The following is a 26,792-nucleotide window of genomic DNA, read 5'->3' on the forward strand; positions in this document are numbered from 1 at the left end:
AATATACCCTTTTTAAGAGAAAGAACATACATAGTGATATACAAAAATTATTTGGGAATATTTTTTTATTGAACTGCATGCTGAAAACTATTTAATTTTAATTTTACAGATTTATGCATTTTCTTCTTTTCCAATATCTGTTTTATACAACATTCTCTTCAGATTCTTTATTTTTATTTTTATTTTATTTTTTTTTCTGCGCTTGAATCGATTAGTGTCTTCTGATCTCTACCAAGCGAATAACTCGTCCAATATCTAACTTGGTTTGCGTGAATTTTGTATTACCATAATGCCCGGTCTTGTTGTTTTTCTCTTTATACACGTGTAAAAATTAGTCTAAATTTGAGTGGAATATGTAACGCATAGAAAAAGACATCTTCGACTCCATAAGGTATATATATTCTAGAACATACTATTCTAGAACTACTTTTCTATGCAAACTAATCGTTCAGCTTAAAAGCTATCGACATTAAACTTTGCATATATAGATATTCCTGTTGGCAGTACTTATGTCGGAACCGAGCAAGATCGGACTACTATAACATGTAGTTACCATGGGAACGATCGGTCAAAAAAATCTTGCATATTGTCGGTGTATCAAGATATCTTTACTTATCCCGGAGTTGATTAGTTTCACTATTCTGCTTATATAAGTTAACAGCTAAGTTATAGTTATATAAGAATCGGTTAATTTATATGAGCCAAATTTGATCAACATCGCATTAATATATTATATAGCCTTATTTGGGTACGGCTAGCTATTCCGTTTTCCGAAATGTCTTCTCACATATCTGCAAAGCCGTAGGCTCTCGTACACAATGTGTATAAAATTATCGGCGTGCCGAAGACGGTTTTCATTCTTGTTTTAATATAAGCAAATAAAAAATTCCATTCGTATTTATAGGTTAAAAATAACCAAAGATTGTATATTAATAGACTTCCGTGCTGTCCCAGTCAATTTATTCATACATATTTAATTGCTTTTTTGATTTAATCGAATTTTACACATGTGAAATTTCACTCGTAGCATGGTTATATTTATTAAATTAAATTCTTTTTTTCACCAATATAGAATGTTTTGGAATTTAAAATGTAAGTAAGCTGCCAGTTGCTTATTTGAAACCGAAGTAGTAAAGCTTCAAGTTACATCCAGAATTATAAATATTATTTTAACGAGCATGTTTGTTCTTTAGTAAGTAAGGGCACAAAGTAACTCCAAGTTGGTTACACATTCTTTGTTTTACTTAACCTGATTAAATACCAACTATTTATATCAAAAATTAAGATAACAGTACAGAGTTATCGTTTTGATATGCACATATAAGAGTAAAATGTAAAATCATGGCAATTTAATTTAATAGGCATGATAGGCAGAAAAACAAATATGGTACATATGTGAACATTCCTTTAGATCTAAAAATATCCATTTAATATTTGTGACTTTAATAATAGTGGCAGCCAAATGGAGTAAAAAATGCGCAGAAGCCCGTATTTCGTTTAAGCATTGGCAACAGTTGATATTAGCTTCTTGTAAACCTCAATGCCATTCAGATACGTATCCGCGCGCAGAAATTCATCGTGATCATGCAGCAGTAAAGGGGTCTTATTGATTGGCGAAAATCCCAAAGCCGGAATACCTGCATGGCGGACGTATCGGCTATCGGTGGCGCCAGGGAACACGCGGTATCGTGTTTTTAGACCTCTGTAAGAGCACAATAAAATTTAAAATCATAATTCGTCAAGCCTAATCATACATACACTTCGTCTAATGCTTTCTTAAAAGCCACCCAATATATATTCGATTCGTCTATCTTGGTCGGCTTTACATATGGGTTTTTCATCTCGAAATCCAGTTCAATGCCGCCGCCAGCCTCTGCGCACCAGTTGCGAACTTGCTTCTCGAAGGCATCTACATCGACTGTTATAGCGATTCGAATATCAAAGACTACCTCTAGCAAGGGTGGTACTACATTGCTTTGCACTCCTCCGCGTAGTTGTGTTAGGTTAACGGTGGTTACATCTCCAATGTCAATGTTGGAGTCTTCCTTAAGTCGTTTCAACTGTGATTCACGGAACTCCATCATTTTATTCACAATATAATGGAGCTTCTCGCCAGCGGTGTTGGGTAACAACAGGGAACCGTGACCCGCAGTTCCACTGATCTTAAACTTGAGATCTGAAATAAAATTCATAGTGATATTTGCTTTATGGAAAGTTGTGTCTGACTTACGCCATAATGTTCTTTCGGCATAGTAAACGGCGTAGGTTTCATCCTCACTGGAAATACCCTCGTCAAAGCTGAATCCCACGTTTAGTTTCTTGAAGTAATCACTCTTCACCAACTCGCGCATGCCTAGATGACCCCCAACCTCTTCATCAGGCACGTAGGTAAGGTAAACAGTACGCTTTGGCTGAAAGCCGCTGGCTTTGAGGGCGCGAATGGCACCCAGATATTGAGTTCCAACGCACTTCATGTCCTGCGAGCCACGCGCATAAATGCGACCTTCGTCATCTAGATCGGCGCTGAAAGGTCCGTGAGTCCACTTGTCAGCGAAAACAGGCACAACATCGGTGTGAGAGTTTAGAATAATGGAAGGTAGTTCAGGCTCCTTGCCTAGCCATTTCATTACTACGACGGGATTGGATTCGTTAACGGGATAAAGAACATCCACCGGCAGTCCCAGGCTGTCTGCCTGACGTTTCAAGAATTCTACACAAGCGGCTGTAAAACGCAGACAGTTAATCTTTATAACATGAGTAAAATTGCTTATCTTTCTGCACTTTTCGTAGTTTTTACGATATTTACAATCTCACAAAACTTACTGTAATCCACATTTGGGTGCACTGTTGGAATACGTAGGTATTCGCGGAAAATTTTAATTTCCTCATTGTTTTCCCACTCGGACTTGCTCATTTTAAACAGATTCTGCGTATATTAATCGATGTATATATTTTTAATGGAATGTGAATCTTAATGCATAAATTTTAAATGGAATGTGAATCTAAAAATGTGCGAATTTTGATATTTGCCAAACAGCTGACTGTTGTGGCGGGATCAGCTGTTAACAGCCTCGTAATACCTTCTCAACACTGGCAGCGATCGTCGACGACTGTGGTCGTTCGGGCGCTCAACTGTTTTAAATACGCCAGCAATCCAATTGCCAGACGATATTATCTTGTTTCTGAGGTTTTCGCAGCTTATCAGCTTTAAATGCAGGAATATTGCCATTAACTTTATTGTTTGTTTGTTTATAGTTTGGTCGCGGTTTATCAGCAACGTTTGTTTACAATTCGCCTGCTAATCTATGCATAGAGTATTACTGACCCCTTTTGGTTCTTAAAAGCGTATAAATACGAGTGCCTACGGGAAATATTGGCGCACTCGTTGCAGTTCACTGTACATGTTGTGTTGGTTTCTCGATTTGCCAGCGGCACTAGCATTGGCTTAGTGTTAAATTTATATTGTACGAGTACATTCCACTTGAATTCCTAATCTCCAAGCGTTGCACACACAAATAGACGCACACATATATACATACATACACTTATGCATATCCGGACATGAGCATCTAGTCCGAACGTGTGGCATGTAAACAAGTAGTTGTAGTTGTTGCTGCTGCTGCTGCTGATGCAGATGCTGATACGAGTACTGTTGATGTTGTTGCCGTGCTTAGCAACTACCAACTCCCCCCCAACCAGGCGTGGCAGCTGCCAACTGTCGGTGTTCGTGCATTCGTGTGTGTTTGTTTTCGGTTTGTTTGGTTATGTATGTGTGCGTCAGATTTCACGCTTATTTCAATGGGCACAAATTGCTGTACACAAAAGTTGCACGAAGCAAAACTGAAACGTCGAGATTTGTACAGCTCGTAGACATCAGTTGCGCTTTGTGTGTGTATATCTTCTGGGTATAAACATACACATATGTATGTACATATGTTTGTGCCATCAGAAAAAGTCATTAAAAGTTCATTAACAATGTTGCAAGGATTTTAATGGCAGACACTGCGCCACCAACTACAGCGACTACTGTGTCAGCAACACATGACTACATTTCAAATGACAATAAGATACAAACACACACCCAAAGATAAGTCAAACAATACAAAGGCATGTATACGTGACATTGTAGGTATGCATGTATACATATGGATGCTTGAGTATGTATATTTCATTAAAATGCTTGTCTGTAATTGTTGTGGGTGTGTTTGTTTTCGCGGCGTAAATAAACTATGTACATATATCATTGTATTTTTTTACAATTATCCAGTCAACAGAGCATGTATGTATGTACATTTGCCAACGGCATTAAGAGCTATTGAAATTCGCGTTTATATCTTTTTTTAATATGCGCTTTCATTAATTCCTAGCAACTTATCCTTTAATGTCACTGTACCCAAAGTTGCTATAATCGATATCACTTACTACGCATTGTTCCACATTTGTGGCAGACATTTCAGTCTTTCCTTTTTTTTCACATTTCCCACCATCTATGTGTCAATACCTTCTGTACATAAAGCAAAGCCCAAGCACATGCTCTAAGGCGCACTTTTCCATATTAGAGCTGGGCGCGTGTCATTTTTCCTTTTCTGATGCGAGCACGCGCGAACTTAAAATTTAATTTCGATTTTCAATAGAAGAACACATCCTAGTAGAAAATAAAAATCAGCTCAATTTACTATTGATGAATATAATAATATATTTTTGCATGAGCCAATAAAAGAGCGAAATGAAAAAGCTTGCACTTTAAAAGTGCACATCACATGGGTTTTCCAATATACATATACTAAAGTTTTTGTTAAAAGAAATCCATAACTCGGCCATATCAGATGTATAAATGTTATAAGAACTCAAATTGTAGTACCATTTTGTGCGTCACTTACTTTATTATTCACTAGCGGGTATAACCCGGCCTTGCCCGTGGCACGTATGTTATAAAATCAAAAAAGCTTTGAAAATGATTTTAAAACTGATCGGACGGGAATCAAACAACTTTTATGCAAATCGGAAAACTCTTAAAACTCACCAAAAAAATCTTTGAAATGCATTTTCCACAGAAGGAGTTTAGATTTTGCAAAAAGTGTGAAACACGTCTCAAATGATTTTTCGTATAGATCTTTGGAAATAAATTTGAACACAAAACGTCATCCACCAAATCTTCGACCCCCATTTGCACCAAGGAGGACCGGATTTTTCGAAAAGTGTGAAACACCCCTTAAATGAATTTGAACAAAGATCTTTGAAAATAAGTTTGGGGCCGATCGGATGGTAAACAAAAAACTTTCAAACAACCGTTTTCCGCCAATTTACCACTGTTGCGGGTGGAATTTCCCAAATCGCTGAAATACGTATTTATTAAGTTCTTATGTAGAGCTTTGAAAATAAGTTTGAAGCAAATCGGACACAACTTAAAACTTCGCCCAAAAAATCTTTAAATCGCATTCCCCCCGAAGAAGTTTGAATTCTGCGAAAAGTGTGAAACACGTATCAAATGATTTTTCTAATAGATCTCTGGAAATGAATTTGAGTGCGAAACGTCACCCACCAAATCTTTGACCTCTATTTCCACCAAGGAGGAATGCATTTTTCAAAAAGTGTGAAACACCCCTTTAATGAATTTAAAAATAGATCTTTAAATATGAATTTGGGGCCGATCGGATGGTAAACAAAAAACTTTCATACAACCGTTTTCCGCCAATTTACCACTGTTGCGGGTGGAATTTTCCAAATCGCTGAAATACGTACTTATTAAGTTCTTATAACGAGCTTTAAAAATAAGTTTGAAGCAAATCGGACACAACTTAAAACGCCGCCCAAAAAATCTTTAAATCGCATTCCCCCCGAAGAAGTTTGAATTCTGCGAAAAGTGAGAAACACGTCTCAAATGATTTTTCATATAGATCACTGGAAATGAATTTGAGCGCGAAACGTCACCCACCTAATCTTTGACCTCCATTTCCACCAAGGAGGAATGGATTTTCCTAAAAGTGTGAAACACCCCTCAAATGAATTTGAACAAAGATCTTTGAAAATAAGTTTGAGGCCAATCCGATGGTAAACAAAAAAGTTACATACAAACGTTTTTCGTGATTTTTCCACACTTGCGGGTGGAATTTCCCGAAACCCCGTCTTAACGTGCACCTACATTACATAAGGTAGCTACAGTGAAAATTTCAGCTTCCTAGCTCTTACGGTTTGGGCTGTGCGTTGATCACCAATCAGTCAGTCAGTCAGTCAGTCAGTCAGTCAGTCAGGACAAACAGTTTTATATATAGAGATTAAATTTACATTATAATGTTAAAACTTATGCTTAAAAAACCAACCATTATGCTTACAGAGCGAATAAATATTTTCAAGAGATTTTTCAAGGTGTTGAATAAATGAGTTGTGAGCTGGCCTTAAATATTGTACATGATGGATATGCATATTTACATAAGTAATTTCAGCAGTACAGAAAAATGCCATGAATATATTTGCCTTATGTAGTCTACTTTTAAATGCATATTCAATTTATTTCATTATTTCAATTTGCCAATATCAACTTAAGGAGCAACTGAGCTGTATATGGATAAAGTTTTAAATTTATAATTTTACTATAAGTAAAGTTCAATGATTTAAGCTCAAAAACATACAACTTAAAAATTAAGTGTATTGTTCATTATTTAATTAAATATGTGAAGTTAAACTAGAGCAGAAATAAAAAAATTGCCAGAAAATTAAGAAAACAGAGCTTTGGTCTCTTATTGCCTTAAGTGTTTATGGCTATGTTGTAGCCTAGCAAAGGTCCCTAATTACCTGTTAACTTAACTTAACTTAACTTCTTAAATAAGTATTCACATGAGCACCCGAATTCATAGAATATGTTCTATAAGACATTACACCGCAATTTTAAGTAGTCGAAGTCAAATTCAAGCAGATTAGTTGAAAATTTAGCAACTGCTACTGTCTAAATTCTGATACACAGATAAAATAGCTATTTGGAGTAATATCATAATTAGTTTCTCTCGGAATATTTAAGCCTCGAACTCACTTAAACGCCATGTAAGGATTTAAATTCATTCAAATGGTACTCAATTATTTTACACGTAAAATTAACGCTTTTAAGTGTTAAGTGATATGTGAGTTAAATTGGTTTTCATTTGTCACATTAACTTTATGAAAATATACATTTGTTGATAATTAATGAAGCCCCAATTAATTAATTCGCAATGCGGATCAATTACAGTAAATATTTGGTCAAAATTGCATTTCCTGCAAACAATTGATTTATAAATACCTAACTAGCAATCGGGGCAGAGTTGATTACTTATTAGGACGTGTAATTGCAATATCAGTACTACACTTTGCTTCTGATACAATTTTGAGAGAACAAAAAAGGATATATCAAAAATATTGCAGCTTTGAAGCTGGCGTCAGGCAATAAAATAAAAGTTGTGCAACACGGCAAGAGAAATGACAGTAACAAGATAAGTTCCAATCCTCAGGTGGGCTAGGAGGCTGGCCATTTATAGATGCGAAACCAAAGCAACGCTATTCAAAAGACGAAAGGTCGCTAACGAAGCATTCGCAACAGACTCAACGGAACAAGCACAACAAATGCGGCCCGTGGCAATGCTGCCATCAATGCAAATAAAAGGACGAAAGTTATGATAAATGCAGATGGGATGGAGTATAGCTAGCAGCATTATTGCCTGTCATTTCTCATCAGCCACCATCGACAATAGACAACACGCTCGGCCAGGCACAAGGGAGGGGCGGACGGTGAGGAGGGGTGTCTGCCAGCAACTGACTAGCGACAGCCAACAGGCGACTTCCGGTTGTTGCCGCCATTTTGGCTTGGCTGTAATGGCTGCCAGGCTCTGAATGGCTTCTAATAAAAAACAAGCATGATTTTTGCTACTCTTTTATTTTCCATTACACCGCCCCTCGCCTCTCTTTGGCCTGCCACGCGCCATAAGAGCGATGAGCTGCAATTTGCAAAGTTTTTGCCCGCTCGCTCACACACCCATAAATATTATATGTATATGAGTTTGTGTGTGTGTGCTCCGAAAAACTTCATTTTGCTGCTGCTTCATTTGAGTTTGCGTTTGGCGCGACAAATTTTTGTTTGTCTGCCCGTTGAAAGGTATCCCAATGTACACTCCTCCTGCCCTCCAGCCGTACCTTGGCTGACTGTGGCATGTCTGCAGCGTATTTGCCCCACTGTGCAACCAAAGAGTTTATAATGCTGCCAGCATAGCTGAGCTTAAAATCATGTGTGTGCCATACAATCCCTATCCCTTTCAGCTGGGCTAAATCCATCCAAAATACTCAATTTATCCCAATTTAAAGCTCTTTGGATTGCCAGCGCCACCAGCAGGTCCTTTAATGGATTCCCGGTATCGCCCTACTAATTGCTGATTGCTGCTAAGTGCCTCGATTTGAGCTGCAGGGTTCGGTCTAAAAGACGTTTGGCCAGCTCTGCAATTAACTAATTGATTGAACTATTCAATCCACACAGATGCACGCCATGGCCAATAGGTTCGTGCGTGGGCGTGGCAAACATGAAATTAATTCGGGATGGGACCGTTTAACGAGCTATTGAGGGGCGTGTTTGGCGGTAACACGTCGCCTTTGTCCACAGCTCGTTGCATGTATGGGTGCAACTAAAAGCTATGAATGCAACGCATTCAGTTTGCCTGGGTGCGGTTGCGGGTGGACCCTTCCTGCTGACTTTTGTGCAACATCCACCCGAATATGCTTAATGAGCAACTGTTAAATTTGGAACGCCTCGTTTGTTCACATCATTGTCGTTAAATTATGTGGGCTGCGCACAGACAATATTTGGTTTACTGCAATTAAGCATATATGCTGGATGGCTCGACTAAGGATGCCCTCTGCTCAAATTTTGACTATCCAAATGTTTCTTAAACTATCATGTTCATGAAATTAACTTCATATTGGCAAACTGTTCGACGAATGAGCTAGCACATCTGCAGTCAAAGAGGAGGAGGCCTCAACACTATTTCTACCAAGGTTTTGTGTACACCTATTTCAACCAAAAATTGAAAAGGTGTTTTTGACACCTTGATAGAAATAGTGTTAATCGACCGCTGTAAATTTCATTTTCACTTTATTTAAGTTTGTCCAGCTTAATATTTTATAAAAGTATATTCATTTAACTGCTAAAATAAATAGATATAAGTTTATATTTGGAAATATATTTTTTATAAAGAGTCGCGCCAACAATTTAAAATTTTTTAAATTGTTTCAAATTACTTTTTGATTTAATATATACTGACAATAATTATGTATATTTTAATCAAATCTGTTTGTTTGACTTTGCTTTCTTTAGCCTTTTGCATACATTCAGATCACTCGAGCGCTGTCTGCTTAGCTTTATACCATAAACTTGACCTAATCTGTGCCATCCACAGTCAGAACATTTCCCCAAATGGCAGAACATGGCATAAAACAACGCAATCAGATGGTAACAACTCCCAGCAAAATAACACACTCCAGAGCGTTGGACATTGCGGTTTTTCCATGTTTTTCCACGTTTTTCCTTGTTTATAAACACAAATTTGAGCTGGAAATGAATGTAGTAATCGTATTTTCTGCACATAGGTGAACACATTTGCTGGCGTAGTATCTTTTGCCATTGTTTGCCAGTTGCAATTTGTTGCAATTTGCTGTCTCTGTTTTGCGGTTGTTGCTTCAAAATATTTTATGACTGCAGTGCGATTGCTCTGGCACCTGGTGCACACTGCACGTCTGCATCCTAGATGTGCTGTGCCGGAAAATGCATTTACGGAACATAAACATAACGTGCCAGCGACACGCCCCCGTGTGGCATATTTGCTGGCATTGTAGATGTAGGCCTGTTTGCCGTGCTGTCACTATCCACGTGGCATGTTTATTTTGCTGCAGGACACGTCATGTTTTTATGGCTTTAAAAGTAAATATTGATCCTGTACTTTCTGCAATATTTCATTCTAGCACGTTTCCCCTCCACCTCTCTTTCCCACTCTTACGCTTTTCATCAGTTAAGGTTATATAAAAGCATGCATGTGCCTGGCTCAATTGACATTTGGGCGTTGCGCTAATTAAATTAACCATTAAATTGAGATTATTGCATAATTTATGCACGCAACGCCGTTCTTAATAAGTGTCATAACACACACAGTTGCATGCCGCCGCTTCCGGCGGATCCCTGCGTTAATTAGAAGGTGAAATGTCTGCTTTAAAGGTGCAAAGCCTGGCATTTGGCATTAGCTTTGCCAAAATGGCTTTAGTTGCTATCTAACTGGCCAAGCCCTTTGGCATCCTGTTTGACATCCGGCGACATTTGGCATTACGCCTCCGTCGCCAGACGACGCCAGAAGAATGCAATTTCCTGGACGCCAGTGCGATGCAAAAATTCAAATATTCCGTCTCTCTCTCTGTTGGCACTTGGGCTTTAGTTCCATCAAAAGTTTAGCTCTCGTGGCACAACCAAAGTCAACCGTTACTTATATTGATGGATTTGCACGTTGGGCCAGCATCATGCTGAGCATCCTGTCAGGAAATGTGGAAGCCAGGACATCCCGCTTAGAGCTGTCTGCTTGGCTGCAATAGAAATTGATTTAGCATTTGTGTGCACGAAATTGCGCAATTTATGTGGCCCAGCTTGGCTATTATACAGGCCACAAACCAGCTGCTGTGCTCCACATAGATGATAGCCACAGTGCATCTGGACCCAATTTTATATGTACATGTTCACATAAAGTAGCCGAATTGCGATCCAGCCATGCCTGGCTAATGCATTTTAAAGGCGTAATGCATAATTTATGGACCACAACTCCAGCTGAATCAGTCAGTCAGTTGGTCATTTCCGTGGTAGAATATCAATGGGTTTGCCAATCCACCCGCCCAATATATTCACTCTGCTCTAATTGCCACAACTAATGCGTCTCTCGCCTGCCACGGCCACAATATTTTCACATTTCGTATAGATAGATCCGACCCTCAATATTTGCGGCCCTTAATGGGTCGTCTGTCGTCCTGACGGGTTTATTGATTGCACAGCAGATTTGGCAACAAAGCGAAAAATATTGCATCTGCGGGCCATATCATTGGCATTCACGCAATGGCCGCTGCATAATTTACAGCAATTTCAGCTGCAAAGCGCATTTATTATGCCTTTTTTCCTAGCCCAATACGAACCATAAACTTTATTGTAGAGCGCTTTTAAATAGAACAGAGCAGAGCAGAGCAGGGCGTGGCATGGAGTTTCACTGCCAATTTAATGCAATATTTCATAAGCTGATGAAATGGTCGAAACAAAACTAGAACATTTCTATTTGAATTCAATGAACTCAACGGAGCTCAATGCTGTTGATGGAATTTACCAAATGGCAGCAGTAAATAAGTAAATGCAATGGGAAATATGGTTGAAATTTAAGTTCTATTCAACCTAAATAGCAAAATGTTTGACGATAATTACTAACTAAAGTTATTATATAGTTAAGCCCCAGAGAGTGAATGATTGATCAGTTATTTTAATAGCTTATCACAATAATGTTATTAACTATAATGATGCAATAGAATAATTATAAATATAAATTAATTAGCGAGCTTACAATTTATTAAATTTAAAATTGTAAATTCAAAAAATGTTATTAGCTATTATGATGCAATATAATAATTATAAATACAAATAAATTAGCAGCTGGTAGTCAAAAGTTTGTTTTGCGAGCTTACAATATATTAAATTTAAAATTGTAAATTCTAATAATGGTATTAACTATTATGATGCAATATAATAATTATAAATACCAATTAATTAGCAGCTGTTGGTCAAAAGAATCGATTAAATTCTAATTAATGTGTACATAAATTTGAGCACCATCTATTTGTAGTTTATTTTGTGAATTTACAATTTTTTAAATATAAATTTCAAATTCTTCACAAAACGTTAAATTTGTTAGCAAATAAAGTGTCGAGGCAGCAACGCAATATTTGCACAGACACAGGCAATTAATTATGAATTCCGTTGGCCAAAATGCATTACACAGCACTGGATAACGTTTGTAGCACTGAAAACGCATATGCAGCAGGCATTAGTGCCACATAAGCTATGAACATACCATATATGTGTGCACACACACACACACATGCGTAGATTAGAAATGCTGCCTGCCAAAATTAATTATACATGAGTATGTGGCCCTGGCGCATTGTGCTTTAAGAATTTTGAAAAAGAATTTAGCTTTGTTTTTACAATATATTTACATTCTCACCAAAAAAAGAAACAAGATGCAATTCTCTAGTAGGGATGGGGCGAAGGGGGAATGTTTTTTTAACTTGTTAAAAACCAGCTATGATAAAAAGCCTAGATACAAATCGATATTTATCGATATTGGTGAAGAGGGGAAAGATATCGATACAATATATTTTAATTTTCAAATCATTAGCTACTAAAGCTTCCGAGTCCTTATACAGACGGATATACATAGACAGACGTACTATAAATGTATATGCATTATTTTTGGGGCCTCGGATCCTTCTACTTAAGACACACATTTGCACGAACTGCTTATTTTCACCCATTTCAATCGGAACTGGGTATAAGAAAAGGTGTTGCAAATCAAATTATAAACAAAATTAAATACTTCTTAGTTAAATTCTTCAGATTTTTCATATAATCTTTGGAAGTAAATAGAATTTTCAATAAAATTTAAGATATTTCCTCTCTCCTGCTGTAAATAGAATTTTCAATAAAATATAAAATACAAAAATTGTAGTATCCCATGAGACAAATCTAAGAGTTGCACCAACCACTGTCTAAACAAGAAGAAGAAAAAAATTACATTTACATAATGCAACCAAAACTGACAGCCCAAATAGTGCTGCAGTCTCAGTGCGGACCAGCTGCCCACCATCTCCACCCACAGCCTCGAAGGAATTGTTTGTTATTCTTGGCTGGTGAATAAGGGAAACAATAAAGAATTTGCAGAGCAACGCAAAGCGCAAGAAAATGAAAATGATGAAATAAACCCGCTACGAAAACAAAGTCGTAAATTCAATTTAAAGCTTGACAGATTGCCACAGTGCGGCTAGTGGGCGCACAGTTGTGGGCGTGGCTGTGCTGCAGCTGCAACAAAATGGCGTATATAAAGATTGTTTTATTTTTTCTCAGCTTTGAGCGCGAGGAAAGGCAGTGTGCGCGTCCGCTAAATTAAGGTCAAGTTGCCAGGCGACACCCAAGTCGCACAATTAAATGGGCTTTAATAAGCCCAACCACTTAAGTAGTCAAAAATCTGGCAAAGAGGTTAAACTGCAGCAGGGCGGGCACGGCCCACGTGGTTGGTGTCGGAGCGAGAAGTTGGAGTGCCTTCGGCTGCTGCAGGCAGCATTATTGGGTGGCAGAGCACAGCTGCCTGTGCTCTGGCTTTGCTTGCATAACGCGAAAGTGCAATTTGGCCATAAGCAAGAGCTTGGTGCAGTAGCTGGTCGAGCGCCTGCCGTTGCTGTGACCCAGTTAAAGAGGCGGAGCTACGAAAAATGCCGGAATGAATGGCCTATTTAAGTAGCCGCTGGAGTTGATTACGCTATTGCGCCATTCTTCTACCACTATAAGGCCAATCGCTTGACGGCAACCACAAACGCGGCGCAATTAAAGCCAACAAATTGAGCGCCACAAAAGCACGTTGCAGATTGCTGACCGAGCCAATCAACAGGAACGCCCGCAGAGCCGACCGACCGACCACACGCCCATCGCTCTCACATGCACAATGCCCAAAAACTCAGCAGGCAGAGAGTATTATATATAACGCATTGACGACGAGCGGACGGAAGAGCGATCTCAAAGGGGTGCGGCAAGCCAAACCACGGCCAGGGCCCACGCACAAATTGCATTTTAACGCATGCAAATTGCCGGAGTCCACGTCCAGGACGAGTTTATTGCATTACAGTTGCCATTTGAGACGGGCACGGATGCATGCAAACTGCATAGGGTGCGATTGCCACATTGCACTTGTCGATGCCAAATGCGTGGTACGTGGTGCATGGCTGGTGGCAGAGTACTTAGTTGGCCTCGGGCATTGAGCATGAAAAGGGTCAACGGTTGACCTGTTTAACTATGAGCGGCAGCAGCACAATCCTGCTGCCAATTTTGCAACTGGACGCGGTCTTGGCTGCCCCAACAGAGAGAGAGAGAGAGGCGCCTCCGAAAGCTACACCCCGGCGCCCTACCCACGGGGCGAATTATTCAAATACCTCCTTCCCCTTCTTTGCAAACAATAATAACTATACATTCTTTCCTTATATATTCGTTTGGCAGAGATCAGAAGGCACTGATCGATTCCAGCGCTAAATAAAACATATTTAAATAAACAAAAAATAGCAAAAGGACGCTTAAAGCTGCTGCTCCCGTTCTTGTTCCCCATGCCCAGGCACCAGCTGCCAACAACAACAACAACAAATGGGCGGGCTTTTTATGCTGCACGCTGTCACGCCGTAAATTTTGCATTGCAGCCTTTCAGGCGCCGGCTTGCAAAACTATCAAGTCATTGCTGCGCTGTCACAGGGGCGTCCTTTTTGGTCTTTTGATGGCAGTCATGTTCAATGTACCAGCTAGCCATGGGCGTGACAGGGCTTTATTATTATTATTACTGTGTGTTGCACCATATTTTAGAGTCAAGTTAAATAATACTCATACGCACCATTGCACTTAATAACATTCTGGCTCGCATATGCTGGCGACGTCAGCTTGTGGCCATGTCTCAACACAAAATTTAATTGACTTGAATTAAATTAAATCTCTTTTACATTTCATCAAGTTTATATACCAAACAGAGTGCGTCCGCTTCCCAGCTCAAGGTTTAGTTGTCCAAATCCTGCTAATGGTTTTTATTGTGTGGCTGTCTTATGAACATCAAATTTAAATATACAAAGTCTACATTTTTTTCGTAATGCATTAAGGTGGATGTCAACTGCAGGCAGCTTATATCATAATAGATCAAGAACTAATTTCCATTATATGTATTATTCAAAACATCGTAATTTTGTATGTGTTAAAGGGGATTCCATGTTATTAATCAGTTGGAAAAATCAGATAACTATAATATATATAGGGGTATTTTAATTCAACAGTTCTTTTTGGTTTCCTTAAAGCTTTGTATTGTTGTACATACACTTCTTTATACATTTTTTTTATAATATTTTTCTAAAATCTCTAAAACAATGAACCTGCCAGAAGCATTTCATTAGTGGCAACCAACGAGATCCGCCAGTTGTTCATTAAGCTCCAAAAACAGCTGCTATTCTCTCTCATTTGTATATTACGTATACGACACGTGTTGGCACAATGTCTACGCCAGTGGACTCGCATATTTTGTGTGTGTTTGTGTGTTTTTTTGATGCGAGTGTGGCATATGACAGGAACGGGAGCTTTGCATTTCTGCATTTAAATAACGAAATTAAAAGATAAAAGATTTCACTCACAATGTAAATTAATGAAACATTCGTTTTTTTTTTTACATTCATCCTTAGATAAACAAAAATACGCAGGGCAACAAAAATTTGGGTGAACGCAAGCGCTGGATACATGATCCCTCAAGTAAGTAACCCCGTGGGGCGAACGTTAGAAATGCCAAGGCCGAAGTAGAATTTCATTCAAATGCCGAATAGCAACATTTTTAAAATTTCATAAATTAAATATGACTGCCACGCCCGTGTCACGCTCTATTGCCCACAGGTGACCTTTGCCGGCCGCTCAACTGTAAGAAGCGCGAAATTTGCCTGCTGGAGGACGAGTTCAGTGCTGTGTGCGTGTCGAAGAAGGAGCTGCACAAGAATCGGTAAGCAACCGCAGGCATAAAATTTTGTAATTTCTGTTGTGGTTGTTGAGAAACTTAATAAACTAATTAAATTAAAACTTGTTTGCCGGCGCCTTTGGTGTCAAAACCAACCCGTTTAACCCTGCCTTTGCTTTAGCGATGAGATAATCACCAAGGCCAAATATTTGGAGGAGGAAGCCAAGCGGCGCGTCAATCAGCAGGATAACGATAGCCAGGATGCTGAGGATATCAACAACGATGACGAGGACAACAGTAGCGACGGCGACAACAATAATAACAATAACAACAGCAAGAACAACAACAATACACCAGCCAACGTCCAGGCAAACGAGGATAACAACGACGATGAAGATAAGAGCCTGAGCCTAGGCGACGATGACGAGTCGAAAGAGGACGATGTCTTCTATGAGAACAACATAGCCGCCGGCGATAAGCAGCAGCAGCAGCTGCAAAAACCAGCGCCCGCCCAGCAGGACGATGACGAGGAGTTGGAGTAAGTGTTCGTGTACTTTAGCTAAGTCCAATCCTTTTTCGGGGCTTTGCATATCAATGAAACTCTTACATTTCATTTAACAAATTCTTATTCATCGCGTGGGCGTCGGTTAAAGGAAAATGAAAAGGCTTCAGGGTTGGCCACCTTACATATTAAACTAGCTGCAGAGATCTCCCTATTTGGGCAGGCTAATAACAAATTGTTTTAATCGTGTACACAAATTCCATCGTAAAGTACAATTTTTAGCACGCATTTCGTTTTGCCTTTGCCATACTTATTTCCTTTTGTGCTCTACTGATTGTGCTGCGTCATCGCCAACTCTTTGTTGTTATTTGTTTTTTATTTTTTGCTACCGTGTTTTCACCAGAACCGCCCGAAACGACAGCTTTACGGCCTTTTACCCTTTTGCAGCAGTCGCCATACTCGTACCCTTTGACTTGTACAACATTATCGCTCTGACCCTAACCCAAATTGCGAATTCGCACGCGAGCAAACGTACAGGAATTTCCAATATAGTCGGCAGGTGGGGAGCGAAGTGGATCGCAGGTGTGACAGCCTAGGAATGAAGTCAAAGTCGTCGCTGGGCCAAGGTTCGATTGGTAGCGATTGCTGGTTATAGCCATGGCTACGAGTTGGCCTATTTCCGACGTGTTGACGTGCCCAACTGTAACGGAAAATTGTTCACAACTTCCAAACGTCAATATCCGATTGAGTATGTGGGCATTGAGTAGCATGTGCCTTTGCTCAAAGGAAACTAGTATACCTGCTGCTCTATTCAAAAATATGTAGAGATATTCCACCTATCTTGCCAAAGCATCCCAGAGGAAATCTGAAAATCTTGTCACTCTTAAAGCCAATATTTAGTAAGAGGCAGCCCGTCGGATACTTATACCCAAGCAAGGATTATCAGCGAGCATATCCAAGACGATGGCTAGAAAGCTCTTAAGCTGTGCTATTGTTTATTCTTTGCTTCGGCTTGTTTCCGTTTCCGTTTGCTTTTTGCTCTAAATTTAATTTCAAGCTTTCGTTACCTGGGTCCGTGGGGAAAGGTGGGTCCTTATTGCGTAAAGTTTTCTTTATCCGTTGATAACGGTTTGTTGGTTGGAAAATTAATTTTCATGAATGCCGTGCGCCACGTCGAAAATTGGTATTCTTTAAATATTTTTGCTATATTCTTTAAATAGAATTATATTTATAATTAATTAAACTGGTCATGCATATTACAGGATGTAAATCCTGTTGTTCAATAAAAGCCTATTTTGACTGCAATAACAGCATGAACAACAATTTTAATTTGATAATCACATACATGGCTTCTGACACGCACAATTTTGCCTAATGAAGTCCTATAAATAACTAATTGAAAGAGGCTTATAAGGCTTTAATCGAATCATCTAATTAGCAATACAAAAAACACGCCTGTGCTTCCGCACAGTGGAAAATGCTTTATCGATTTACTTCGGTGTGTACTGTCCGATGTTTATGCAATTTTCAGAACACAAATATGCCATCTAAACGTGTGTAAATTCCACAACCCAAGTCAAAAGCTTCACAAATTAATTTTACAATTGAGGTCTTCGGAGGTATCCAAATAGCGAAGTATTCCGGATCAGCGTATGTGATACGAGAGTCTACATATCATATAAAGAAAAATAGATTTTGATACCGATACTTATCGATTACTTGACGACGAAGCAAGTTATCAATGATGTTATACAAAATTTATCTGTGCGGGCAATTGGATAAGCTACGCTTAAAATTTAAAATCTTTATCTCCATATATATATATATATATACAGTCAGACAGGCGAACATGGCTAGAGAGATAGTTGATGCTGATCAAGAATATATATACTTTACTTAACTACGGAGATGTCTCGTTTTACGCGTTGAATATTTCATGACAGTGACAGTTTTTTAGTAGATCATATTTCTGAGCAAAATGAAAACTCTAAAAACATTGAGTTGCATAAAAAAATGTTAGTCCTAAAAACTAATAAAATAATAGACACAAGCTAACACATTTGTTGAAAACGTGAACTAAATTAATTTAATTGCTTTTGTGGGATAAAGTAAATTAATAATCTCAAGTGATTTTTTATTATTAATATATAAACTTTATATATTTATATAGATATCTTAAACATTGTGCCTCGTGTTACTTTGCCTCTTTTGTGCCTGTTAATGGCCGCGTAATCAATCTATATATTGGCAAATCAAGAGTCATGCCACGCCTTCTGATATTAAAAAATGGCTTTTGACATATTTTTCGCATTTTCTTTTCAATTTGCTTTCACAAGAATGTCGCTTTTGTGCATATACGAGTATCTATGTCAATGGCACAGACTTTGTATGCCACTTGGAGAAAACAACATAGAGTGGGAAATTGTGGTGGGGCGGGGGGAGAGGGGACGTTGTGTTGTGCCTAGGGAGCATTGGGCTTACAAAATCAATAGTTTGCGCGTACAATTTATCTGCCATTCCTTATTCGCTGGCGTTGCCTTAGTTCTCCGTTTGGGCACGACTCAAACAAAAGATTTGCCTTGTCTCTGTCTATGGCACACTTGCTGCGGTTGAGATGGGGGGCAGAAGTCACAGAGAGCTATCTGCGAGGCACTTGTAATAGACCATAAAGCTGTGTAACGCACACGCACGAACACACACACACACACACACACACACACACACACACACACACATACACACATGCACACTCATAACTCATATAGCCTGGCATTGTTTCTTGTAACAATATGGCCCCGCCTTTGGTTGTTGGTATGCAAAAGGATAAGGGCGGTGCTGGCTTTCACATAGTTGGCCCTTTACCTCAGCGCAGCACAACATCAGCCGGGCTATGTGCCTGATTTTGGCAGTCATTCGAAACCACTGAGCGGCTTTTGGGTAAATGTACATAAAGCTGTCAGCATCAGCGGGTCAAAGGCAGCTTCACATTTTGTTGCTCCCCGCATCCTTCGTTTCACCTGACTGTGTGGGCGTTTGTTTGGTGGAAAATTGAAAGCAAATATTTGAGCAAAAATTCACAAATTTTTACAGCAAGCCGGTATGTGTGGCGCTTTTTACTGATGTACAATTTGTACAAAGTAACCGCAGCAACCATTGACCCAAAGCTGGTGAAACATGTCGTCCATGTTGGAAATTTAGCTGCCTTTTGCAGTTGATATTTAAATTTCGGATACGTTTAATATACGGCGCACAATCGCTACAAAATTCTACAATTGCTTTTTTAATTAAAACTGTCTTTTCACTTGAGATCACCAACATGCAAACACATAAAGCAAATGCTTTTTAGTTTTGGCCAACGAGTTGCTTGCCTTGGCTTAGCTACGAAATTGGAAAGCTTAAATGGCCATGTAAATGTTGGCAGCAATAAGCTGGCAAGCTTTGACGAATTCAAGTGCATATTTTTTATTCCATTTTATTCCATTTCCCTTTTTATTCGGGTTTCTCTGTGCAACTTGTCTAAAAAGCAATTTAATTTTTAACTTATTTTTCCCGTAAGAGTGCAAACAACTATGCACAAAATTTCAAGCAGCGCAATATACATGAAAACATAGATGTTAGTGGGATGGAGTCGAGTGTTTAACTAGGAGATACCGTGTAACTAGGCTTCAGAAAAACTAGAGTGCGAAGGGTTCCCAAGCATCGACAATCAGCTAAGCTAGGAATATTGCTGCTCTGAGGGTCTTTTATGCCTGCCTTTGCAAAACAAAGTATTCATTTAATTGCTCAAAGCAGATTTCAAGTGTGTCGGATTACAAATAAACAGCAGTTGTATACAATTTCTAACTTGTATATCATATTTTTCTGGACTTCAAATAAAAACAACGTCAGACATTAAAGCTGTCAACAATTAGCAAAAACCAGCAATAAAATCCATACAAACAGACCTAAAACGCAATTTACTGAGTAAACACACTCAATTTGCATTTGGAAAAAAATATATATATAAAATTCTCTCGCCCTCAATTCAGTGCCTGTCCGGAGTCGACCAATAAAAATTATCGAGCACTGATAAAAATTACGAGCCCTATTTTTAACAAATTACGTATACAGACAGCCGCATCGGATGGGTTAATTAATTGAATTTATTATTTATGTATATTTAAATAAATAAAGGCATGCATTAAGCATGTACATGATAAGTTTTTATAGGGTAGAAAAGGGTATTATATTTTTGTGCAAATATATATTATATGCATCTCGAAGTTCAAAATATACATAATAAGCCGTCTATTCATCTGTGTGAACGTGTCGATTTCGTTTGCTATATAAGCTAGAGATTGAAAATTTGAAATATATATTTTCATATACCGCACGCAGAATTAGTTTTTGATAGTTTATATTTCGTCCCGTTTTTATTATATGTATAAATATATCTTGCATACACAGGACTTGGTTGCGACGGCAACTTGGCGGTAGCTTCTGGGTATCTCCTAGTCGAGCACTCCCGAGTAGAGCACTACTGTTTTATGTAAAAGAAGTGAAATGGAAATGATTAGCCAATTTATATGGTTAGGTGTGAATATTGCGAATTATGCTTAATTATTAATACAAGCTTACAATCAGTTCCATTAATTTGTCATAAAACATTTTCCAACTTGAAGTAGAAGTTACTTATAGTAAATATTTAAATATCTGGAGTTTAAAGAATGTGGGGAATACTAATGGAATTTTATAATTGTCGAGGAAGATTTTTCGCAATAATTATAAGCTTGCATACATCATATAAAAAAATCTATGATATATATATGCTAATATAAAGCACCTGCAATTGGAAACTTCTTTGTTGCCAAACTCGCTTCGACGTCAACAGCATATATTTAGTACAAAAGCTAGTGTAATTGAAAAGGGAAACCCTGTTGGTATTTTTTTTCGATATCCACGAGTTTTGACAGCTCAAATATTTGCAGAAATTATAAAATAAATATACCAGCCGACGCCTCAATCGCGGCTACGACCACCTGCTATATGGTATCTGCTTCTGATCTCTGACAGCGATGCTTTCCTGTTTGCCTGGGAGTGCGTGCGTTGCATATTAAATAAATATTTAAATAAAATATGTGGCAGAGGCAACAGGCACATAGAAGCTGCAGGTTTCACTCTAGCTACGAGAGATAATTTGCATAAAAATTAATTTTGCATGCCATTTATTTGTTGCTTGTTGCTTTTATTTCACTCTACCGAGTTTTCTTTACTGATTTTTCTTGACATTTTTGTTATTTCTACTCCCTGGCAGCAACTGCAAGCCGTGTCCCGTGGCTAAGCCAACGTTCCTTTGCGGCGCCGACAACAGGACCTACTCATCACTATGCAGATTGGATTATCACAATTGCATACATTCGACATCCATAAGGATCGCCTGCAAAGGATTTTGCCCCTGCAAGGGTAAGTTTTACACAAACACACACACACACCCACTCACGGACACTTCTATTACTTGTCCGGAAAGTTGACAACGAGAAAACTAGAACCAGCACTAGAAGCCAACCGCATAATCAACTTGAGGCTGGCAAATGGCCAGCAAGTCCGGGCTGGAGCCATTGAACAGCCGCCATCCAAATAAATTGCATGCATATTTCGAGTCAATCCCCGGCTGCGCAGACTCGTGTGTTGTTTTTTGTATTGTTATTGTAAGCCAAAAGGGCAAAAAATTGCAATAGTGCAATTGTGTCAGGCGGATTTGAAGGCTTAGGCAAATTGAAGCCAGGCTATCTTTCAATTAGCAAGGCAAATTTCTAACGGCTTTAAATTGGCTGACGCCGAGCATATCAAATGTTTAATTTTTAATAATCCGTTGAACAATCCATTGTTCCAAAGCACAGGGTATATGAGCGGGCACTTAGCGAATCAACCAACTGCAGCAACAGGAACAACAACAGCAAAATCAAGGACATTAATTTTAAATTTGCACAGATGAAAGCGCATTGCAACTCCTGTTGTTTTGCCGTGGGGCTGTGCAGTATTAAAATAAAAATAAATAAAAAAAAAAAACAACAATACAAACAACATGCATAAACCAGAAATGAGGCCTCAATGGCCAGCGCCAGGTTACAAAAAGTTTGCCCAGCCAAGCGATTTTATGGCGGCCATTTTGCCTCGTTTTGCAGAATCAGCCGAAGGCAAGAGACTGCAGCGACTTGGCGAGCGTGGTGGCTACAACAAATACAACAAGAAAATCAGCCTGGACCAGCAGCAGCAGCAACAACAACAGCAGCAGCAACAACAGCAACAGCAGCAACAGCAGCAGCAGCAGGCCTACAAGGATAGCAACAACAACAACATCATGATGAGCAGCGGCAATGTTATGGGCAACAATAACAACGACTTCAATACCATAATGAATGTAAGTAGAGTCCAGGCTGACAGAGAGAGGCAACACACAATTTAATATGCATTCTGTGCGCCCAAACAACAGGATAAGGAGGACAACAATCGTCACTTTAATCACATCAATGCACAGTACACGTTCACGCCCGAAGAGATCAAATATGACAACAAGCACTACAAGTACCTCAAGTATACAGCTTACAAGAAGGTAAGGAAAAGCCATCTCTATCCAAACATGCACTTTCACACTCGACACGAGCTCCTTGTGGACGGTGTTATAATTTTGACATGAAATGTCTCGAAAGTTGGCATATTTATATGAATCACGCCAGAACACATTGTTTTGCACACGAAAAACACCCATCGCTAGTCTAACCTCTCTGATTTACGCATTTCAAACTCTTTAAGGATGGCAAGTACCAGGAGGATAAGCACAAGATGCGCAATTACAATGAGAACGAAGTCGTTGAAAAGCAGCCACAAAAATTCATCAAAAATAACAATCCAAGTGGTAAGTTTGGCCGGCAGAGTAGAAACTTAATCTCAACTTCTGTCATGCCAGGCTATCCCTCGAAGTCGGCCGAATGCAAGCCGCAGCAGTTGACCGCCATTGGTAATCGTCTGCTCGACTGGTTCTCCGTGATCATGGCCGATAGCAAGAAGCGTCGCCAGCATAGCCAAAAGTCCAAGGCGCATTTCCCACCCGCCTGCAAGACCGAGGCCAAGTGGATGTTCGGGCATCTGGATCTGAACAACGACGGACTTTTGTCGCTGCAGGAGATGTACGATCTCGAGCACGATCAGAACGAGCGCTGCATCAAGCCATTCATTGACACCTGCGACCTGGATCAGGATAGCTCCATCAATACTCGCGAATGGTGCCGTTGCTTCGAGAAGACCGATCGTCCCTGTGCTGCAGTGCGCCGAAGAATCGCCGGCGACTTTGCAGGTGAGATAGGTACAGGTGGCCATTTATCTAGCTAACATAACACTAATTTCTTCTCTCTATATATATTCTCTATTGAGTTGTGTATGTTGTTTTCGGGTTTTGCTTTCATCTATTTGTATACCCTTGCAGAGGGATTCAACTTAAGAGACATAAGTCGCCATATAATTCTGAAAGTCCGTCTGTTTCTGTGTTGGATCGAATCTCACTTAAAATGGTTTACCTTAAAATGCAATGCTATTTTATGAACTGTTCCATCATAAGGCTGCAACCTATAGGAATAATTTTTGGGTATGCTAGGAAAATTGCAATTTTAATGAATATGTCTGCAAAGGTATTTAATTTTCGGAAGTCCGAAGATGAGTTGTCTTTCTTGGTTTTAATTGCGAAATGGCTGTAAAACGCAAACACAACAACAATAAAAGTTAAACACAATTCTCCAAGGCGGGTAGCTAGAGAAGTTATCTGGTTTTACCTTTTCCGTTTCTTGGCTATCTTCCACTCTATCATTCTGTCACTGTCTATCTGTTTATTACTCTCTCTTTTGATTCGCTGTCTGCGCTTTGTTTTCTTTATGCCGCTTAACACTTTTTACACAACGTTTAACTCATTTCAAGCTATAATTAAGCGCCTGAATGTGATACACACGCACACACACCTATACACATAACCGAATACCTCGCTCCACTCACACACACACACACTCACACATAAGTAGCCACAGCAACAGTTAAAAAGGACACCATTTTTATACTTATTCTCTATGCGCTGTCGCTTTTCCGCTCTCGTTTACCTTTTAGCCAAACGCAACTTTTAAGCCAGTAAATTAAACACTTTTAACAACAACACAAAAGTTTTTCCTACCGCCTAGTGTCCGTGTTTTCGTTGTCCCATTATAAACTTTAGCTGCATAATTTTCTTTTATTTTCTGCCACATTGTGTCTCTTGGCTATTTTTTTCCCCCACACGACCCAAAAAGTACAAATAAAATGCAGAGCAACACAAAACAAAATAATACAATACAATATCATGATATTTCGCTTGTGCTGCTTTCTCATTTACGACTGCAAATTATGCAGACTTACTAAAATTGCGCATTTCTATTGTTCTTCTTCTACTTGTTGTTGTTGTTGTTGCCATTGTTGTTCGGCATGAACTAATTAGGCGCCTACGCACCTGACTGCGATGTCCAAGGATTCTACAAGCCCACACAGTGCCACAACTCGGTGGGCGTCTGTTGGTGTGTGGACAAGCATGGAGTCGAATTCGCCAATACACGCACACGTGGAAAGCCCAACTGCGGTGAGTATTGGTCCAACAAATACTTAGCATATTTATATGCAGATGTCTAAGAGATGAGCATTATTCGAATGCATATAAATCACAGACAGCTGTAACTGTCACAGTGACAGATATTTGGGTCTATAAACTTTCGCGTTTTATCTCTTGGCTCATATTTACAAGATGTATTAATTATTAAAGGCGATAAATAGACTTATTTGATTATAGTCACAGCTGTAACTGTTTCTTCCAAACATCAGTGATAGATATTAGGGACTACAATTGCGCTTTTAACATATATTCCTTGGTTCATAAATATAACATGTATCAGTTATCTCAAGCGATAAATTTATAAATACATTTGATCACAGTGAAAGCTGTAACTGTTACTTCCAAATATCTAATACTATTGACTGCATTAACTCTATTAACATATAACTCTTCGCTTTATTCCATATTTAAAACATATGTATTATGACCAGAGTAATAATGAGCGATATTGTTCTGCGTATATTTTAATAACAGCTGTTACTGGTTTTTTTATATTTATCAATGGCATCGTAATGAATATATTAAAAAGATACTTCTCGGCTCTTATGTAAAACAAATATAATCGCGTATTTGTTTTTTTTTCTGAAAAAGCTGAAAAAGCAAAGCTGAGGCAGATTAGTGCTAAATCTGCAAAAAACCCATTGTAATATTCATTTGAGATTTATGCTTATGTTTATTACTGCAGGCAGGCAGGCAGTCGCGCGTTCGATGAACAAACTAATTTGAGGCCATGGCCAAGCCGGGCGTTCAACTTGGCACAGCAGAAATTTAATTTTACGTTCCATTTGCACAGAGTCCGTGGTGAATAATGCCGCCTCGCTAACATCCGATGACGAGGACGAGGGCGCCGACGATGAGGACAGCGCGGAGGGCAGCGCCGATCAGATGCTGGTCTTTTAAGCGCAATGGCCGCGCAGCGTATTGGCTTAAAGGTAGTGTATTGATGGCCATGGGCAATAATTGCCTGGAGTCCTCGAATTCAATCAGCGAGCATTACTGCGTAAGCGTTAAAAAATTAATATTATTACAAAGCAAACAAGCAAACAAAAACAAAAGAAGGCAAAGCAAAAGCGAAAACCCAATACATAATTGTGCAGTAGACAAGTAAGAGTTTTCGAATAGAACTACAACTACATATAGCATCGTATACTTAGCAGCAAAATCAACACTCGCAAAAAATGTTAGAAGTATGAATAATAAAAAAACAAAAACAAAATACAATACAAAGAAATAATATTTGAATACTGAATGAATTCCAGTGTCATTGTTTGATTTGCTTACGGCGAGCAAAATGTGGCATAGTTCAGGGCGCATTGCACGCAAAATTGGTATTAAAGAGATGCTAAAATTAGCTTATACACAAACCCATTGTTCGGGGTTTATTTACCCAAATGAAAAAAAAAGCACACACACACACATCTAGCAAAATGGCACAGTAAACACTTTTCGTAATATCCAAAAGCCATACCCCATACGCACACACAGACACACGCCAACACACACACACACACACACACACACACACACACACACACACACACACACACATGCAAACACTTGTTTTAGCTCAGTTAGGCAACAGTTTTGCGGCTCGGTTTTGTGCCCGAGTAATCTATCGGTAATCTAATACCATGGCCTATGTTATTGCACGCGAATCCGTCTTCTAGCGTTTAAAGAGATTAGTTTAGACATTTAAAATGTTTATTGCCCTTTCTTCTATGCTCTCCTCTGTCCTATCACAATATCAAACAAAATAAAAGCCAAAGACACACGCTAAAAATTCCGCCCAAAAAATACATACATATATATTTATGTGATAGGTTTTGAAAAGTTTGAAAGAAACAAAACAAAAAAT

General features: G+C 39.0%; 2 protein-coding genes across 4 annotated transcripts in view; one reads left to right on the forward strand and one right to left on the reverse strand.

Moving 5' to 3' along the window:
• Window positions 1-26,398, forward strand: part of Cow (Proteoglycan Cow) — a 50,552-nt gene extending 24,154 nt beyond the window's left edge. The window contains exons 2-11 of one of the 2 annotated variants that reach the window (XM_064693622.1): window positions 15,511-15,577; window positions 15,716-15,818; window positions 15,955-16,311; window positions 21,569-21,717; window positions 22,440-22,675; window positions 22,748-22,867; window positions 23,068-23,170; window positions 23,222-23,617; window positions 24,770-24,907; window positions 25,731-26,398. In XM_064693622.1, the coding sequence (XP_064549692.1) occupies window positions 15,511-15,577; window positions 15,716-15,818; window positions 15,955-16,311; window positions 21,569-21,717; window positions 22,440-22,675; window positions 22,748-22,867; window positions 23,068-23,170; window positions 23,222-23,617; window positions 24,770-24,907; window positions 25,731-25,837 (1,776 nt within the window). In that variant the 3' untranslated portion in view covers window positions 25,838-26,398. The remainder of the gene's footprint in view (window positions 1-15,510; window positions 15,578-15,715; window positions 15,819-15,954; window positions 16,312-21,568; window positions 21,718-22,439; window positions 22,676-22,747; window positions 22,868-23,067; window positions 23,171-23,221; window positions 23,618-24,769; window positions 24,908-25,730) is intronic. The other variant, XM_064693623.1, reaches the window with a different exon arrangement.
• On the reverse strand, window positions 1,340-3,188 carry LOC135436138 (aminoacylase-1-like). 2 transcript variants are annotated; one of them, XM_064693625.1, is made up of 5 exons: window positions 3,081-3,188; window positions 2,824-2,926; window positions 2,231-2,722; window positions 1,759-2,176; window positions 1,340-1,702 (listed from the first exon to the last, which is right to left on the reverse strand). In XM_064693625.1, the coding sequence occupies exons 2-5, from the start codon at window positions 2,912-2,914 to the stop codon at window positions 1,498-1,500; spliced, it is 1,206 nt and encodes a 401-aa protein (XP_064549695.1). In that variant the 5' UTR covers window positions 2,915-2,926; window positions 3,081-3,188; the 3' UTR covers window positions 1,340-1,497. The 2 variants fall into 2 exon arrangements, with proteins under 2 accessions (XP_064549695.1, XP_064549694.1); XM_064693624.1 differs by lacking the exon at window positions 3,081-3,188 and having other exon boundaries at window positions 2,824-3,004.
• Window positions 26,399-26,792: the final 394 nt, after the last annotated feature.

The sequence above is a fragment of the Drosophila montana genome, unplaced genomic scaffold (assembly GCF_035044405.1).
Source record: "Drosophila montana isolate Dmon_TW-CO22-7 unplaced genomic scaffold, ASM3504440v1 contig_3733_1, whole genome shotgun sequence".
In the NCBI taxonomy this organism is placed as follows: domain Eukaryota; kingdom Metazoa; phylum Arthropoda; class Insecta; order Diptera; family Drosophilidae; genus Drosophila; species Drosophila montana.

Coding starts and splice junctions, on each gene's coding strand:
- LOC135436138 (XM_064693625.1), bottom strand. CDS start 2,914: ATGAGCAAGTCCGAGTGGGAAAACAATGAGGAAATTAAAATTTTCCGC. Junction 2,723..2,823: donor GCACCCAAATGTGGATTACA/GTAAGTTTTGTG, acceptor TGCGTTTTACAG/CCGCTTGTGTAGAATTCTTG. Junction 2,177..2,230: donor TGCCGAAAGAACATTATGGC/GTAAGTCAGACA, acceptor ATTTTATTTCAG/ATCTCAAGTTTAAGATCAGT.